The sequence below is a fragment of the Nothoprocta perdicaria genome, unplaced genomic scaffold, assembly GCF_003342845.1.
Source record: "Nothoprocta perdicaria isolate Ctin4 unplaced genomic scaffold, notPer1 scaffold_67, whole genome shotgun sequence".
Classification (NCBI taxonomy): Eukaryota; Metazoa; Chordata; class Aves; order Tinamiformes; family Tinamidae; genus Nothoprocta; species Nothoprocta perdicaria.
In genome coordinates, this window is record NW_020455943.1 from 1,906,308 (window position 1) to 1,926,115 (window position 19,808).

Here is a 19,808-nt window from a genome sequence, read left to right on the forward strand (position 1 = left end):
GAAAGTGTAACTGAGGCATCTATGCCCTCTGCAGCTCCAGCGCAGCCCGTGCGATCTCAGGAAGCTTCACCCTGCAATGCCCTGTGAACGTGCCGGGTGCCCTTCCGTGCCAGCCCTGGAGCTGGCCCGAGGCAGCTGGAAGCCTCCTCAGTTCCTCCACACAGGTCCCGTTCCCAGGGGAAAAATAAATTGTGGAAAGACCCTTGCCCCTAACTGCTCGGCTCTGCGGAGCTGGCCCCGCTGCAGCTGCAGCACTTGTCACCCAGTTCTCATTCCCTAGCAATATGCCCAGCGTGCAGGTGCCACGTGGGCTGAGGGGGCTGCAGCGCGGAGCTTGGAGCCGCCACCAACCTTTAGTTTGGGAAACTGGGCACGGTGCCCCTGTAGCAGAGGGAAGGCACTGAGGGTCCTCACCGAGATGCGCTTGCGTCTCCTGAGCTCCTCATATGCCTCTTGTATTGTGTAAATGAAAATACACCTCACAGTGAAGCCCATCTCCAGAATATGTTGCTTCTGTCTTTGTGTCTTTACTTTCTTTGAGCTGCTTTTTATCTCTGAGCAAGTGCAGGAGAACTGCGCTGCGCCGCAGCTGAGCTCTTCACGCGTCAGGGTGTGCAGCTGCCTCCGAGGCCGCCTGCCTTGCGGCTGCTCTGGGCTTTGGGCATCGCGGAACTCAACTGGAAGACTGGAGGTCTGCAGGCAATATGTGTCAATATATTAGAGAATTCCAGTTACTGGTAAATAATTCAGCTTTAGTGTTATTGTGTGCCTGAGGAATGAATTATAAAATGTTTAAAAATATCTTATTCATTATAATACATTAAAGTCTGTAGTGCAGAAAGTTATAAATATGAAATGGAAACATAATATTGTTAATTTTATATTTTATCTATAGAACATTAAAAATATTTTACATTGAAATCTCACTGTAGGGCCGGCCTACTTCTCTTTCTTCCTCCTACCCCATCCTAATTTATCTAGGCAGTCTGAGAAGAGAACCTACTTTTCCTTTAAATCACATTCTTACCAGGGAGCTCACAAAATGTTAAATTGCAGTAGCAGCATATTATTTTATTTCTAGTGCAATTAAATCTTAACATATGCTAGATAGGAATATTTTGGCTTTTGGACAACTGGGAATGGATAGATTGGCAGCATTCCGGTTTTAGTGTGCCACTGCCTCAACTGTAGCAATGCTCATTTAATCAGAATTAACCTAGTGCGGTGTTATGAAATAATATGGAAATTCTGGTTCCCTTTCTAATCGCAGAACTCGCGTAGGATATTGGGGTTTTCATGTGCTGATTCCATTGCTGCTGAGAAAACGTCTTGAGCTAATGTCACCCTGCACCTGCGTCGCCGGAGTCCTTGCTGTCCCCAGCACGGAGCGCACCGAGCAGTCAGCAGCTCGTGAGGGATGTTGTGACCATCCCGCTGTGTGGATTTTGCAAAGTTCCCAGCTCCCAGAAGCAGGGATTCTTAATGGGCTTGTTCTTAACGGGCAGAATCTGGATGTAGGTGAAAACACCAGAACTGCAACCTCTGGAGAATTTCGGGAGTAATTTAAGGAGTTGACTAATTTAGGGAGTTGACCAACCTAAGGGCTTTTATGTGGTGTAGCTGACTATTGGTTTGTCTTTATGCTTGTTGAAATTATATAATAACTTCTATTTTTAAATGAAAATCCTGTACTTGAAAAAGTTTTACTTTAACGGTACCAATTTTGCCTGGTTTCCCAGGTTTCATTTTATTCTTGTTTAATTGGTAGCCTTTACTTCAAACTCCCCTAAGTTTATTTCCAATTTGCCTGATAGCTGAGTAAATCTTGAAAATACTAACTGGGCTGATTTACACTGTCATGAACTATTATGGTGAAGAGGAACATTTTTACCTTGCTCGGTTCTGATGTATTCCTGATCGATAGAACAGTTATAATGGTGTTGCAGTGACTTCACTGTTTGTAATAAATTGGGGCAGAAAACACCTGGTTGCAATTACCAGATTTTTTTTTCCTGTTTTGAAAACAAAGCAAGAAAACGTTGATAACTTATCTGGAAAATAGGCAGAAACCCGTTATTTCTAGTGAGCGATTACTTCAAATGCTTTGGAGGCGAGGAAAGCTCAACTGGTGTGATTCTCCCTATATCATCTGGGGAGATGATACCACCTTGGGAAGAGCTATAAATTTGGATACTATTTCTTTAAGCTGTCTCTTTGGTGAATGTGAATATGAGTTAAAGTGCAGCATCCTCTCTAGGCTGGTTTTACAGGCTTGTGAAGTGGGAGGTTTTTGTACATACTTTCATTGGGGATACTTTTATGTCCCAGAAGTTTAGCAGATCCATGAGGCACCTAAATGAGAAATAAAATTGGAATATAACATAAACAATAACAATCTTGCAAATGGATGCTGTGAAATTTGAAGAAATTTTTAGTAGGAGCAGAATGACTTCAGAATGCTTAAATTTTGTCCATGGCCTTTTGTGGCTCTCTATATATGCAGCTCCTAGCATAGCAGTAATATGGGAATAAATACATGTATTTTAAATATAGAAATTGAAAATAAGTATAGAATAAAGGGATCACAACTTAATTTCTTGGTTGTGCATAGATTAAAACATACTGGCAGCTCGTCCATTCTGTGCGTCTGCAGCCCTGGGTTTATCCTGTTTCCAGTGCAACACCTGGAGCTCTGTGAAAGCTTCAATCCCAGCTCCTTGAGAGCAAGCAGATTAGATTCTCACCCTGGCTTCTCTTGTATTTAAAAATCTAGTGTGTGTAGACCTGGCAACATCTTTGTGTCATTGCCTGGGAAACTACTTACCACGCCGTTTAAAGCAGGCTCACATCAGGCTGGTTTTTTTTCTGATAATTGATCAGAGACAGAAAGAGCCCCGTCCTTCATTCGCTCCAGTACAGCTTCGTGTTTTAAAGACTAACTTCACCTGAGGGTATCTTGACAGAGCTCAAGATCTGTTAAATAAAATCCCAAGGAAGTGCTTGAAATAAAATCCCTTGTAGAACAGAAGCGGCTCTCTCCCGTGGAGTGACAGCCCTTGGCCAATACTGCTTCCCATCCCTCTCCCTTTCCCTCCCCATCCCTCCCAAAGGCTGGAAGGGGGAAATTGCAAAACAGACAAAATCCCACGTTTTAAGGTGTTCCTCTCACCTGATTGTGGTTGACTCGCAAGTGACACAAATTTGTTGGACAGTAACAGCAAGTGAAAGCAGCAGTTACTGGTACGGCGGCAGCGTCAGGATCCCCAGCCGGAGCCGCGAGCCGTCCCTGTAGGAACCGCAGCCCCAAGCACCGGCCTGCAGCAACCGCAGCAGCAGCCACCACCGCAGGCCCGGCCCGCGGCGCTGCGAGCGCCAGGCGAGGTAACGCCGAGCTCCTGCCGGGCGCGGGGACACCGGCCCCGCAGGGAAAGGGGAAAGGAGGAAGGGGGAGAGGGCTCCCAGGAGCTGCTGTCCTGCCGGGCTGCTCCCGCGGTCTGAGCGCGCACCTCTGCCGCGCTCCGCGTTGTTGCTGCTGGCGCTATGGACTCTGAGTAGCTCCTGTTCAGATTATCTCTTCCCAGAAACGCACGTGCTGAGTTACTGCTACTTGTTCAGGATTTAAGAGCACTATATATATATATATATATATATATTTTTTTTTTCTGTCATCCCTGTCTTTTTTTAACTGACAACAATAGAACTTAGAAGGGGGAGGAGAAGCCAATTTGACTTTCTTGTATAATTCAGTACTGTAATAAAGCTCTTGTATATGTTGAAAGCATCTTGCCAACATTATTCTTACCTGCTCCTCACTTGTCTTGTGAAATGCTGAAGTCTGGCTTGTGTATTGAGGCAGTGGGAGCTGAACTCATTTTCTCAGTGTCTCTGATGCTCGCTGTAAGAAAGCTAGATAGCTCCAAAGGAGATAGGGCTTATTCTTGCCAGAGTAATATTCCAAATTTCTTATCCGTCAGGTTTGTTCATCCTAATTCCACTGTTTCTTTTTAATTTAATAAAATCTCCCTGGTAGACCTTTGCAGCTAATGAACACAAGGTGTTTGGTAATAAATCAGAAACAGATTCAAGAACCTGCCAGTACAAGCTGGTCTTTTCTTTCTGTTTATTAAGATTTTGAAAAAAATGAAAAATGATGAGAATAGATTTCATAAAATTAATTAAGCATCTTGTCTTAACACTATTTAACCCATTTCAGTAATTACAGAGATTCTTATTGAAGAAACAAGTTATATTTAAAGATGAACTTACTCCTCTTCTACACCATTGACACTGCAGAACTGTACTCTATCTTCTGCAGATTTGACATGAATAGACTGCAATTAGAGATGAAATATTTTCTTAAGCTCTACTTTCCGGCTCCTGGAACCGGAACCTTCCATAGAAACACAATTGCAGTGCAGTGGAAAAGGAGCTGGTTAACACAGCTGTAAGACTGTTCGCTGTGTTCGAGCTGTCCAAGGACCAGCCACAGGCTACAGTCGTGCAGAGACAGGCGGCCGCGCGGTGCGGGCTGGGCTGCGCGGGCGTGCAGGGCGTCGGGCCAAGATTTGGAAAGTTCCTGCTGAAAACAAAGGAAGTGTTAACGGAGACAGTGCTTATTTTCAGCAGAAACAGTGACTCTAAGGCTCTCCCTCAGTGGTTTATTTCACAGACAGAAAAAAAAAAAAGAATATTTTTATGAACTTCAGTTTTCTGCTGTTCTGTAAATGGGTCAGAGTTTTTCTATAAATGGGTGAGAATGGATCAGCTTGATGCAAGCTGGAGAATTTAGCCATGACAAAGAAGAGTGGGAGCATCTGGTCCAGCTACTTTTACATTTTTAGATATTTCTTTTGGAAAGAACTTTTGGAAGCCTTGAGGAAAAGGGACATCTTGTTAGGCATGCAGGGGGTTTTATTTTAGTTTAGTTTAGTTTTTGATTTCGGTTTCTTCTGGTAGCACTTATTTTTTAATTAGTTTTTGATTAAATACTACTTGATAATGAATGTTAAGAGTGAGTATATATCAAATTTGAAAAGTCAATTTGCATAACTGATTTTAATCAAGACTTCCAAGAATGTGTTTATCTTGCTGTCTGTTTTCAAAACCTTTTGCCGAACGACTGCTGAGGCCTTAGCTCCGGTGTGTTCAGAGGAGTCGCAGGCAACTAATCCTGTCACTTCAGCTCACGTGAGGAAGACGATGGGTCTCAGAAGGGGGAAGGGAGGGTGGGCAAGGTCATCATAAAGAAATGAGAAAGGGGAGAGGAAGAGACGGGAGTGTAAAACTGAGCTCTGCAGAGGCAGCTGCACAAGTGCAGGTGCCTGGAAGGAGCTGGGATCTGGCAGCAGCTGCGGAGGCGGCGCCGCCTGCGCGCGGCTCCGCTCGCCTGGCAAGGGCACAACGTGCTCGCCTTTAAAGCTGGTCGTACTCAACTTCACGAGATGATGGCTCTTTTTGGGTACACAAATAGAGCAGCAACTCAGTTTGACTTTTTTAATGCTGTCAAATGAAACAAGCATGCCATGTCCGGTGCATTAGAGCTCCATTGGCCTTGCACACTGTTGTGCTGTTTATAATCCTGTAATTGAACTATTAATAACATAGTCATATAGAACAATGTTAACCTTAATTGATTTTTTTTCCTCTTCACACCCTCTTGCGTATTTTTTCAGCATTTGCTTTTATTGTTTGGTATTTTGCTGGGAACATTGCTTGAGTACTGAACAGCCAACAGAGTTAATTTGACAAATGGGTGACCATTTTGATTGTATTAGTCATGCCTAAGCTTTCAAAATCCTCTATTTGGAGTCCAAAATATCCTAGGTCTGTTTAGCAAGCAGATCATGGTTCATTACTCTAAAGCCAAAGTTTTGTATGTCTGTAAGTGTCAACGGTTTTAGCTGATGTGTTTAGCTAAGCTGCTAGTTAATGTTAACATATAATAAAGTTTTTAAGAGAACTTGACACCAAGTGCATTGTCCAGATTCCGTGTGTAGAGATACAGTAAAGTATCTAAAGTAAAGGAAATATTGTTGCTTTTTCTGTGGATGCAGACAGAATATTTATTTTTGTCCTAAGAATATTTATTTGCCTGCATCTTAATAGCATTATGTGTGTGTGTGTGCTGAGCAGAGCAAAAAAGAGAGGAAAAGTGAAGTCAGCAGATATGAGGATACTGGAGTCAGCCTCTCAGAACATGGGGCTCTAAGGTGTGATTGTAACAGACTTCCCTAAGTATCTTGATGCTACCAGATCACTGAGTGACTGAGGCTGTAGGGACCTCTGCAGATGATCTAGTCCAACCCCTCTGCTCAAGCAGGGACACCTCGAGCACGTGGCACAGGACTGTGTCCAGATGGCTTTTCCGTATCTCCAGGAATGGACACTCTGCAATCTCTCGGGGCAACCTGTGCCAGTGCTCTGTCACCCTCACAATAGAGTATTGTTTTTTTCCTTAGATTCAGATGGATTTTGCCTGTGTTTCAGCTTGGACCTGCTGTCCCTGAAAGGAGGCTGGCTCAGTCTTCTTTGCACCCTCCTTCTGGATAGTTATGCACACTGATAACTTCACCTCCTTTTTCTCCAGGCTGAACAGTCCCAGCCCTCTCAGCATGTCCTCATATAGAGAGGAGACATAATCCCATGATCATCTTCAGCCCTTAGCTGGACTCGCTCCAGTAGCTCCACGTCTCTTGCACTGGAGAGCCCAGAGCTGCCCACAGGGTTCCAGGTGTGGCCTCAGCAGGGCTGAGTCGAGGGGCAGCATCACTGCCTGGACCTGCTGCCCGGGAGGCCGTTGGCTGCCGTTGCCACCAGAGCACGTTGCTGCCTCGTGGTCGCCCTGTTGTCCATGAAGACCCCAGGGCCTTTTCTGCAAAGCTGCTCTCCAGGTCTGTGGCCTCCCTTTAGAAAGCTGGCTGAATGTTTCTCCTGCTTCATACGTATGACCTGGTTAGTAAGCTCATATGCGTGGGAAGGAAAAGCTAGAAGCTTTTGTCTGCCCTGGATTAGAACATTAAATCCCTGTAAAAGAAAATTTTGGGTCAGTGTGGAAAGCCAAGCATAGCAATGTACACATCTCTGACTTGTCTATGAATTTTCCAAATGGGAAATGTTTGGATATTTCTTATTTGTACTTTACATTTAAAGTGATGTCACTTTATTTCAGCAGGGGATTACTTGTGAATATATAAGAAACCAGTTAGTCTCCTGTTTCGTCTGTTGTAGATTGGATACTTGGTTATGTCGTCTGTAGCAGTTAAATGTTAGAGCTAATGTGTAGCATAAAATCTGCAGAGAAATGTACACACTAATTGAAATGTGAACAAGTTCTGGTTCTTGTTGGCTTCTCTCATGTCACTCCAGAATGATTCCCAGATTTTTTTTTTTCCATTGATCTTTCAATAGTGATATTTTGGGTATGGGCTTCATTAGAGGCAGCCACATGCTCAGTGCCATGGGATGCCCATTAGCTTTGATCAGCTGCAAACTGCTGCCCAAATCCTCTGTCCTGGGGCCTGCTTAGAAAGTTTCATCTCCTCTCACAGGCCAATTTGCCTTAAGTGGCTCCAATCAAATTTCCAGTCCAGTTGGCATTTTGATGGGTTTCCTCCTGGTTCAAATTGCTTTTTCTGGCCTTTAAGGTACCTTGAAGAATCCTCCTTATAGGGCTCAGATGAATTCTCCAGGAGACTCTCTCGCAAGAATGCATGGGCAGGATGAATTATAGAATTTCCCTATAGCAGGTGATGGAAATGAAAACAACAGAGGAGGCGTGTAGAAGAATTTATTATTTTAGATTGACTCCTTGCCAATGGAGTGTGTCCATACTCTTAAAAGTGCTCTAGACCAACCACTAGGAGTTTTCAAAGTAACAGAGATGTTCAGTGTTTCCAACTGATAAGAAATAAGATACAAATGACAACTGATTCCTAATCATTGGAAAATTTCAAACATTTTTTTTTTCTGGAAGAAGCTGAAGCAGATACATGCATCATATCAGCAGTGGATGACTGGAGAAATTAGCAATGTATTTTCGAGCTTGAAATCTGGAATCATTCTGAATTGTTGAGGGAGATGATGGCTTGAAATGAAACAAGTCTCAAATCTCACAGACTGGATGAAAAGAGGAGTTTGTGCTATTCAGGAAAAGAACGAAGAAATACTGCCTGAATCCCTGGAAAGATAAATGGGAGAGGGAGGAGAGCATACCTAATAGTGACAAGGCAGCTAAGGGAGAGAAATTCATGAAAGGTGACTATTATCTTGGCATGTATTTCCAAGGATAAATGCACACAGAAGTGCAGAGGCTTACTGTGTAAGCCAGCAAAATAGGATTACGGGGCTTGTGTAATTCCTAAACCTCCATCCTGAACAGTGGCAAATGTAATCAAAGGAGGCTCCAAGGAGGAGGTTGGAAAATTAAAAGAACTAGATAGATTTTTTTATTAGTTATGTTTTTGATGAACCAATGTACGTGGTCAAAGATGCAGCACCTAGAAAGCAATTAGAAATAATTACAAGATTTAAAGTATGCATTCATAGTTACTCACAAATTTCACAAAACTTCAAGTTACTTCTGTGATTCACTGAGTAGCTACGAATGCAAGAAACCAGAGTAGTTTGAGGAGCTCATCAATGTTCTAAATTTCCTGCTTTAACTTGATGATAAGCCTGTATCAAAATTAGCTTAGGCATCACAGGAAAGCATATGTGCAATTGAGGAACGCGTAAGCAATCCGGATAGCAAAGGTGATAAATATGGAAGTGAGAAAATGTACTAGGTGACCTTCTGTAAACTTGGTGAACAGAAGGGATGAGTTAGTTGCATCATGGATTTTGCACAGACAGCTTAAGAAATGCAGAAGGAAAATGCCATTTAGAGGCCAGTTGAAAGAAAAAGAATTAAGAAAAGATTGTAAAAGAGAAGTGATGGTCAAACAAGCTATTGGTAACTCAGTGAGCAAATACATGTGGGCTCCTGAAGGATTCCTTTTGCCAGATGAACATGGAAAATGCCATTTGCTTACAGCATGGTAAGTGATAGTACAAGGAATATTTGTATTATCATAGCACCTGTGTAAATTAGCAGTAGAGATGTAGACATACCATACTAATAATTATTAAAACATTGTACTGATGCCTGTTATGTAACATTTGATCATTTCCTGTATACAAATAGATCAACATTAGTTGAACTCCCCGCCTGTACAGGTTTTGTGGACTCCTCTCTCTTCTTCTTATCAAACTGTGCTTTGAACAGCCTTTGTTTTAGGCTTTGGGGGCATGTGGATGTTTGGCAAGAGGAAATGGTTGATGTAATTCAGCTGTAGATGAAATGCTACATAGGCAATAGCTGTCAAACCGTGGAACAACCAATCATCAGGTAATCTCTTGGTGACTCAGCCTGTGGAAGCAAAGGATGAAACGTGATGTTTCCCCAGAGAGATACCAATCACAAACTCATCATGAAATCCTGGGAAGCATCCAGCTAAGCAGAAATTACATCTTTGCTGGGCTTTCTAATTACTAAAATTCTAATCCAGATGTTCCTGTTGCTGAAATATCTTTATTTTTGAGGGAAAATAAAGATGTAAGCAACACTGTCATGGGATGTCTATGGGCTGTGACAGCTGCTGGCAGTAGGCAAGAAAAACATTCATTTCAACATTGACTAGGATATAAGCCCCTCTTTGATTTAGCTGATCACTGTGTAGGCAGAACTCTGATATTTGGAGGCTTTATAACCTTGGTGACAAAGTGGTAGCAAAATCTATTAGTATTTAGGGAAATTAAATTAATTGGGTATAATTTTCTAATTGCAGTGTGGTGATTATTCTGTATATGCAGACACAATTTATGCTTTGCACAAACTTGCCTCTTGAAATATATATATGCTCTCCCACAACGTTTCTGCCTTTGAGAAATGATCTCCAGCTCCTGTATGAAGAGACGTGGGAGAGCCTGGGCTGTGTGGTCGGAGCAATCTCTCCCAGCCCTGCAACGTGCGAGTCCCTCTGTGCATCTTTTCTCAAGGCCTGATGGAAAAGAGTTGATGTTCTTGCTTTTGGCCTGGGCTTATGATGATGCAGCACTGCACTGCAATAATTTCAACTGTCAGGGCTGGTGGTGGGATCAAGAAATTTCCTTCCTGATTTCACAGTAGGCTCCATGTATTTCTTGTTTTTTTTTTTTTCTTTTTTTTTTCTCTAAAGATAAGTTTCTCTGAAGAATTAGAAATTTGGTGAAATTGGATTCAATGGACTATGCTCTGAAGTAGTAGAGGGTACTAGAGGTTTTTTTTTTTTGTTTTGATTTTTAGGTCTCTTATAGTCTTATTGACATACCAATAGTATTTTGGCTTCAGAGGAGGGTTTTATTCCAGGGCAGAATGGTAGCAGCCTTCCTGGCTTTTGCCTTTCCTGTGAACAGGCAGAGTTTGCCTGCTGGAAACACATAAGGGAGTGGTGCATTATCAGTCCATTGCCACTGTGTTGTCCTTGGGCACTGCTGTACCTTGTTTTTCCTGTTAAATTGTTTGAAGCTTGAAATGGTTTTGTTTGAGGGCTCAGTATCTGAGTATTGCAGTTTGGTGTACTGGCCTGTGATGTAGGTGACTGGATGATCACACAGTTACAGAATGGTTGAGGTTGGCAGGGACCTCTGGAGATCATCTAGTCCACCCTGCCCCTGCTCGGGCAGGATCACCTAGAACGCTTTGCCCAGGATTGTCTCTAGATGGGTTTTGGTCCTGACTTTTTTAACATGTTCAGAGAGAACTTCCTGTGTTTTGATTTGCACCTCTCACATCTTGTCTTATTACTGGGCACCACTGAAAAGAATCTGGTCCCATCCTCTTTACAACCTCCCTTTACATATACACACTGATAAAATCTCTGCTCAGTCTTTTCTTCACTGTGTTGAGTCATCCCAGGTCTCTCAGCTTTTCATGTGCCAGGTGCTCCAATTCTTTCTTCTCCAGGACCAGGGATTTTAGTCTGTTTAAACAGAATAGATAAAAATGTCCGTGAATAAATTGTGAAAATTGTGTATTGTGAAAAAGAACACATCGAAATTGTTGTCCAAATCAACAATTAACAAATCAGGCCTATAACATGTAATCTAGAATTTGAAGATGGTAACCTACTTCTGCTTTTTCATGATTATCTTTACGTGTTGAACCTTGACTGTGTCCTAAGCCACAGAGAGAGATGTCAGATTTTCCAAACTTAGCATTTATATGTCTCAGCCTTTATATTTTGCATGATGTAATTACAGTAACAGACCCTTTTAGGGGAAAAAAAAGTTGCTATGAAGGTATGTTGTGTAACCCTTTAATCCCATTTGATCCCAAATGAGAACTATGGTTATAGTGGGAACTATAGTTGGGACTTTTCTGGGAATTCCAGTTACAGAACTACAGAATAGGGAGCACCCAGGAGGAGCTTTTCAGCACAGTGCTGTAACACGTGGTCCTGCCAGCATGTAGGACTGGCCTGTGGTGAGGTGGTGGGGTAACATCAGGCCCTGTTAAGCTCTTGTCATGTGAACACTGCATGTCTGATGACGTGAACGGGAGTTTCTGCTGGAGGGGGGAAAATTTGCTGAAAATCCATTCTGCACATTAAAATTCAAAAGTTTTCATGTACTTTACTCATAATGGTAAGCAACTTGGAATTAAGATACATGTTGGAATTGAATACGCGTGTGGGGTAGTGAAACCTCAAAGGGCTACAATATCAAATATTGAATATGCAGCTTCAGAAATTACCTTTCATCAAACAACATTCATCAAGAAACTGCTTTTCCATGAACCTGTCGCTCACACTGCTCTCACGTCTCCATTTTTCTCTTCACCTCTGAGCTTTCCATTCGAGCTGCTTCGAGTGGCTGCCTTCCACAAAACCTCTTCTAGTCCGAGCCTATTTCTGCACTTCATCCTTTCCAGGCTGGCAGTCCTGTCTTCCTAGTTGTAACCTGAGACACATCGGGTTAGTCCTCTCAGTAGCTCTCAGTACTCTGTACTGCTGCACCATCCTTCACCTTTTATTTACGTGTGCTTTTGTAGTTCTTTCATCTTTTATTTCTTCTCTGAATATTTTTCCTGTGATATCCAGGCTCCTGCAGCTGGGTTTGGAATATTCGTGCAGCTGAATTGATCTTTTTATAAGTTTTTTGAACGGAGTATCCACACTTTCTGACAAAATCATTGCGATATTTTTTATTTCCTCCTGCAGCGGTGTGCATATTTGAAGGCAGAACCTACTTTGAAGGACAAAGAGAAACTGTGTATTCAAACTCAGGGGACTGTGTTCTGTTTGAGTGCAAGGTAAGAACACTGTGGCTGGAAAATCTTCTTGTTGCATGTTCAGAAATATCAAAGTCTCATTGAATGAAGCTGTAGAAATGCTGGGAAAGGTGCCTTGGGAAGCGGCAGCAGCCAAGGCACTCGAGAGTCTTGTGTTTGTTTTGTCTTGCTAAGTTCCACAGGAAGTTTTGCAAATAAGTTTATTTTCATATTTGCCAGCCTTGATTATGCAGTCTGACAGCTGAGCTGTATTTTCTCCTCCTTATACTTTGTGACTGTCATCAGTAATGAAGAGCACCCAGCCTGCATCACCTTTCCCTTTGCACGTGTGCAGCGCTCTTCAAAATTAGGTGCTCAGTTACAAAGGATGCACAAATGTAATGGGAGCATAATTTGCAATAATTGTTAGTGGCGGTGCTACACGGAAAGGAAGGAAGAGGGCTGGCACAGCAGGTGTCTGAGCACGTTTCTGGTGTTGGAAATCGAGCGGAGTCACTGGTTTCGGCTCAGAGCGCAGGCGGTGTTGGGGCAGCCGCCCTGGCCGCGTTAGCAGCGCTGCCCTCAGAGCAAAGCGCAGCTTAAGGGCCAGGCCGGGCCTGGCGCAGAGCGTGGCGCAGGCCCTGCCTCCCCTCGCAGGCTCCATCGCTCCTGGGGTGGGCCCAAAGGGACACGTTTCTGGGGCACAGAAATGCGGGGTGCGGGGGCAAAGCCCACGCGTGTTCTGTGGCTGCCGTGCACCCCCAGGAGTGGGGCTGCCATAGGAAATCCTGACTGTCACACCCAGGGTAACTACCTGGAGCAAAAGCCTTCCCGACTCTGAAGGCCAGAAAGCTGTGTCAGATTTTACCTTGACTTCAGGGCCAGCGCTTCTCTTTCAGGCTTCCTAAAATATCTTTCCCTTCTCAGAATAACATATTGTGCCTTTCCCATCTGGTCCCGGGAAGGAAGTGGGTCAGAGTTACCTGCCAGGCTATTCCTTTCTGGAGATTTACAAAGCGTATTTACACATCTCTGAAAAAATGTATTTTACAAATTAGAGCTGTTGACCGTTGTCTTCCTGCTGTTGGTTTTTAATCTTTCTGAGCTGGATTCTCTGAGTAGGTGCTTTGAAATCCATTTGAAAAAGGAGGTAAGAAGCAGATCTGAAATAATTTGGGCAACACTTGATTCAGTTGTACATTTTCAACATGACACTTGGGACAGAAATGCCGTGATAATGGAAAATATATTTATATACATATAATTAAGAATTATAAAAAGTTACATGTTATTGCCCTGTGTTTCCTACTGCTGCTTCCTATGATATTGACTGAAGACAAGCCTTTGGCTGTGCTGCTGTGTACTTTTTGGGTTGTGCTTGCTTGGCTGGAGGGCTGCCTGATTGTAGTGGTAGAAATAGTAGGCACGAATTTGGGCTGATTCAAATTCTGCTTTTCAAGAACTGAAATACATACAGTTTCTAATGAGCAGCCTTAGGAATGATGTTTCAGAGGAGAAACACACCTGTACTGTGAACTGTGTGAGTCAGGTAGAAACCTGTACGTGGGCAGTGTATGTGTCATTACCCCCACAGTCTTCATAGAAGGTGTAATTAATGACTCTTCTCCAGAGAGACTTGATGGGAATGGCACAAGTATAGATTGGAAGCTTAAAGGCTACAGGGATGTTAGCAAAGCAGCACAGAGCATTTCTGGTTTTGCTTTCAAGTATATGTAATCCAAAACATTGCTTTTATTTTTCCTTTTTTGACTGCTGCAGTTGCATCCCATTTAGCTGTGTATCCTTCTGTTTAAATATTATAAAAGAAGTGAAAGAAAATATCTCTTTTAAATTAGTTTGTATAATTAAATACAGTCTTGAGTGCTCTAATTGATATAATTTCTGTTGAAGGGTTTGTTGTCTTTGGCTGGAGAGGCTGCTGGGTTTGGGGTGTTTTGGTATACAAACATATATTGATGACTGGTTTGTTTTCCCGTGTGTTCAGGTTAGGCTTGGGCTGAATTCGGTTTGAAGTTGGTCTGAGGTAAAGTCTGAGCAGTAATCTCAGTGTCGGCCATTGCACTTGTCATGTATCATCTTTAGCCCTGGGGAACCAAAATGCTGCACATTTGTGGTAACTCGATGTTTAAATATGGGGAAATATGTGATGATTTTATTGTGCTGAGTTTTCCTTTCCCACAGCTCCCAAAGGCACCTGGTCTTTGGCAGAGGCAACTTGTTGTTTGTAAACCGTAAAGCTAAAACCCACATCAAATTAAAGCATCATTCAACTTCTTTTATTCTCCCAGAATATTAATGAATTACCTCAATTTAACAGGGCCACAAAATGCAGCGTATTCCAAAGGACAGTTGTCCAACTTTGAATTGCCCGGAATCGCAACAGATCCCCTTATCTCACAGTTGCTGCAAAATTTGTAAAGGTAAGATAATAGCAGGATCCATGTAAACTTAGTGTCCTTTTTATTCTTAAAGGTCATATGGACTTTTTTCTCTGGACATTTGGAATAAGGTTCACCTAAGCATTATAATCACCACAGACGGTGTATAGCTGAGTATGTAAAGTCTGTATCATGACATCTGAAATTTGTTAATAAAATGTCACATAGTGTAAATTCTGTGAAACATGTTTGTTGGCATTTGTGTTTTTCAGTCTAGGCAAACATGGGTGGAATCCAAAGAACCCTGATATACAATTAGTGATTTTATAGCCTTCCTCCTTTCCAGTGGCCAAACAAATCGAGACTAGAGAAATGTCAGTGTTCCCTAGCATCTTTGATATCTCTTTCTGAAAACAATTTTTTTGTGCAGTTATTCATAGGGGGCTGTAAATGGATGTTGTTTAATTGTTTGTGGTTCTACCTTGTACCTAGAAGTGCAAGATTTGGGAAATACTTTTGTATGCTGTGTACCCCTGCTACACCCCAACAGATCCTAACCAAGGAGGAGAGATTCAGGCAATGCTCTGTGTCTTCAGCCTGCTCTCCTGATCTGGACTAATATCATTACCTTGAAAGCTATGAGCAATTGCACCTTCAAGAGGCTACATCTGTTTCTGCTGTAGTTAAATCATGATAAATAGATACCTGGTATGAAATAAGACATCAAGCTCTTGGGTTGGCTTTAGATACACTTCAGTGAAGTGTGCAGCTATACTGGTTTTGGTGCTACTAGATTAATGACATCAAGCAAAGAGATAAGATGGAAGAAAAGAACTCAAAAGTCGATAAGTCCTGAAATCTATCACAGTCAAAAGGGATTTTCTTGGTGGTAATTTTCTATAAACTCTTTAGTGCCTTAAAGAAAAGAATTCCATGTTTGTTCTGCCTGGTGTAGCTTGAAAGTTTTAATGTATGTCAGATTAGTGCATTCTGAACCACGCTAGCTTTGATTCTCATGAGCTATAGGTTTTATTCTTTAATCAAAAAGCAGTTGTACACTATTCAGCAATATGTATTTCGTTGATTAGTATGGATGATAGGTGAGTGTAAAGAATATTAAAACCCATGCCATTACTTGTGTAAAATGTACATTCATAAATGTGCAATATTCCGTAGTTACGGCAGATTATAATATTCAGGTGTTCAAGTCCACATTCCTCAGTTCCTCTACAGGACCTTTTAGTCACCAAAATACTTTCTGGAAAGGAACCCTGAAAGACTGCTGATTCACCAATTCTTACATCTCAGTTAAAGAAGAAAAAGTCACTGAGAAACCGTGAAGGAGAGCAGCTTCACATGTTACTAAGTGGTTTACTGTAACCAGCTTGAATTCACCTAATGAAGGAGGATTTTGAGGTATTCATCAATATAGCAGCATAGGATTTCATAAGAAATGAGGAATTAAGGAATTTTAAAAATTTACTGTGTTGAAAAAATCACTTTAAAAATTCTAGTCTGGAAAAAGGAGTTCAGAATCTCAAAAATTTGCAATTAAGGTACAATGCAAAACAATCCCACTTGCAGGGGCCAGGGTGGGGGACAGAGCGGGAAGAGATGAACGCAAGGAAGGGATGGCTAAAAGGTCAAGTTTCAGAAACAGATAGATGGAAAGGGGAAGTCAATCAGGGAGGAGTATTCAATCCATGGAGCTTGAAGGCAAAAGAAAAGCAAAATGTTAACTGAAGACTTTCAGTGAAATGTGGAATGATTTGACAAATACACTGGGCAACAAGAAGTGCTGGGAGAAAGAAGGTAATTCCATTCGTAAATGGGCTACGGAGTATCTAAGCCATTGAATTCTTTTTATAAAAAGTCCAACCATTGGAAAGAAATTGAAGAAAAATATATAATTAAGAAATGTCCTGAAAAAGTACTCAACAATGGCAAGGAGACAGTAAGGGGATTTAAGTAAACCACCTATCTGGCTGCCGTCAGATCAATGGCATAACCTGAAATTGAATTGAAGACCTTGAGACAGTCTGTTCTTGTGCTCTCCACAACTCCTTTCATCTGCTGCTTGCTTGGCGCAATTTATTTTTCTATATCTCATGCACAATAGCTAGGTCTTCTTTAACCAAAGCGAAAAAAAAGATAGGAGTGACTTTGACAGGGATTTATAATGCTTAGGTTCTTTTTAACCCTCAATCCCATTTGTTCCTGCACAGGCCATGACTTCTGCACTGAAGGCCACAGCTGCATGGAGCACTCGGTGTGCCGCAACCTGGAGGACAGGGCTGTGTGCAGCTGCCGCGAGGGCTTCCGAGCCCTCCGCGAGGACAACGCCTACTGCGAAGGTAGCGCCTGCTGCGGGTGGCCAGCTCCCCTGCAGCGCTTGCCGGGCAGGAACGTCCTCGTTTGGGAGTTCTCAAAGTGATGGGTCCATCGAGCAACGTGAATTACGTCGGTAGCATAGTCACCAGCTAAAATAATTATCCAATAACATTTTTCTTTTTTTCTTTTACTGTAATTTGTCTTGAAGCTCCTAGTTAGCGTGGCTGAGTTCTGGAAGCAGAGGCATCTGGAAGGAGAGGCATTTCCTTCCTAGGAAACTCCTGCCTTCTTTTCATGCTGGTGTGCAGATGAATGGCACAAGTCGGGTGCTATCGAGCTGTTCTCACGGTACAGCCTAAGTGCTGGCAGCAGCGTGGCCTTTTACCAATATGCAGCTCAGATTTAACCTGATAAACTGAACACTAAGCATCTGTGAGCTGTGTCTAAGTACTCTCTAGACCCAGCTAATGACTAGATTGTTCTCTGGTGATGCACAATTCTATGGTGGAAGTCAAGGCCTTTTAAAACTGTTCCTTTGGCTGAATTCTGCAAAAATTGATGCCTGCAACTCACTGGAATGAGTAGCTGCATAACTTCAATGGGAATGGTTATGTGGAAGCTTACATCGGAGGATTTGGGGTTGTTTTCAGGAATGGAGAGCACAACTAATTCAACTTCACATACATCTCTGTTTAATGTCTATTATAAGTTCTTTGGTGGAAATTTATTGTCAGAGCAGAACTAAAATCCAGGCGAGGCAAATCCCTTGCCCCTTGTTGTGTCCAAGTGGATATATTATGTGGGGTCGTGCTATCCAGGATATTATATGTTGCAACATCAGCCTCTTGTTATCACATAGTCTTTGGAGATGAAGGTTTAGGCCTGGACCTACATTTTTGGCAACTCATCAGGCATTTCCCTGTTGAAAAGGTCTCTAAAGCAATGAAATTACAGTGAAATCAGGCTCTTTGAGAATGTTTTCCCGCAGCTCTGTTGTTCCTCTGCTGACTGCAAAGGGGGCCAACAAGTCATGCTCTTAGTGATCTGCCCATCACTCAAATCAATTAGAGCCCATTGCTACGTGTGGAACTTGCCAGGCATTTAATAAGCAAAAGGACAGAGAGCTGCTTGATCATCCTGTGATGAGATGCTTTAGATGAGGGCACAGCAGTGTCATATGTGAGATCGATGCATCCACAGAGTAAGTGAATTTGCCTGTTTGTTCAGTACCTGAATCAATACAGCTTTGGAGGAAGGCTTCTTAGCTGGAGTGCCTTTGTATATGACATTTTTTTTTTCTTTTTCTTTTCTTTTTCTGGTAGTACTTATTAATCTGCCTAAGTACATTCAGAAAATTTGCAAAAGTGAATAGTAGGTTGGCAGATATTATTTACTTAAAGAAATGATCACTGTGATATTGCTATACCCGGATGCAGAGAATTCTCTCGTAATGTGTAGAGCACAGGGCCTGATTGAAAAGCAGTTACTGGCACTGGAGTCAGTGCAAATAATCCCTGCTAGGACAGCCCTGGGAGCAAACCTGGAGACAGGGCCCTGAACCAATCTGTGTTATTTCTGAGGTAGGCAGCAATTTCAACAGCTATGAATCTCCTACCAGATTTTCTAGAAACAAACCAAACTAATTAACGTTAAAAGACTCTGGCACGTCGCCAGATATGTGTCTTGGTCTTACATTTCCACTGAGTGCTACTAGTCCTTTTTTTCTGTTGCTCCTCATTAGTTCCTCCTTCTGTATCGGCCTGTCCAAGCTCATTATAGAAAGTACTGTGAATCTTGTAGAAGTCCCTCACACTTTCCTGTGTAAAAAGACAAACTCTGGCAAAGGTCTGTCACTTTTACAGGTTATAAGAGGGCCTATGAAATATGGACTTTATTAGAGAAATTCACATTTTAAGGAATTCTTGAGGTGGGAGGAAAGAGAACAACCAAGAGCAAATATAAAGGTGAGTTTACTAGTAATATTCAAGAGGCAGTAATGATTCAGGAGTATCCCCTTCTTTGCTTTTATAATCTTAGAAAATTAAAACTGTTAAGATGAAGTAATACAAGAAATTTTGATTTATTTTTGTTAATCAAATTAACAGAATGGCTTTACATATTTTTGTGTGTATATATGGATATGTATACATGTATCTATGTTTGAGCATACCCTTTCTACCCTTTCACATTTTCCTACCATTTATTTCAGTAGTTTGCCTGGTCAGATTCTCTCCTAACTTTCTCTTGTTTCTATTCTTTCATTCTTGATTGTTTAAAAAATAGACAAATCAGCAACAACTCAAAACCTCGGCGTATATATGAGGGCAGGGGAGGCTGGGAGAAACTCCGGGGAATTCATAAATTTGACAGTGAATTTCCTTTCACAATTAATTTGAGATGTCCCTGATGAAGACTCCTTTTTGGCAAACCCAAATACACACACCAGTAAGTCATTCACTTCCGTAATTTAGTTACTGATGAAGTGATAATTACTATCCAACGAGAGATCAGTTTTGCTGGTCCTGGAGTCCCAGGAACTTTATGCTCCATCTTCTTTACTGCGAGAACCTGAAGTCATGTCCAGCTTCTCCAGGGAACCAAAGCCCCTCAGTCATTCACTGTGAGGAGATGACAGTGGCTCTCCTCAGTTGCATGAAGGAAATCAGAAGTTTCAGGGCATGATTCTTCTCTTTCAGAAGTAAATGTCCAAAGTAGGTTAGAAGTGTCACTCTGTTGGACATCATCAGGATTCCCTTAGTTGCGTATTTGTGTTCTCATTCTGCCTGGAAAGA

General features: G+C 42.1%; 1 protein-coding gene across 1 annotated transcript in view; it reads left to right on the top strand.

Moving 5' to 3' along the window:
- Positions 1-19,808, top strand: part of NELL2 (neural EGFL like 2) — a 136,448-nt gene that overhangs the window by 40,340 nt on the left and 76,300 nt on the right. The window contains exons 10-12 of the mRNA XM_026050258.1: positions 12,237-12,328; positions 14,625-14,727; positions 16,911-17,039. Of these exons, the coding sequence (XP_025906043.1) occupies positions 12,237-12,328; positions 14,625-14,727; positions 16,911-17,039 (324 nt within the window). The remainder of the gene's footprint in view (positions 1-12,236; positions 12,329-14,624; positions 14,728-16,910; positions 17,040-19,808) is intronic.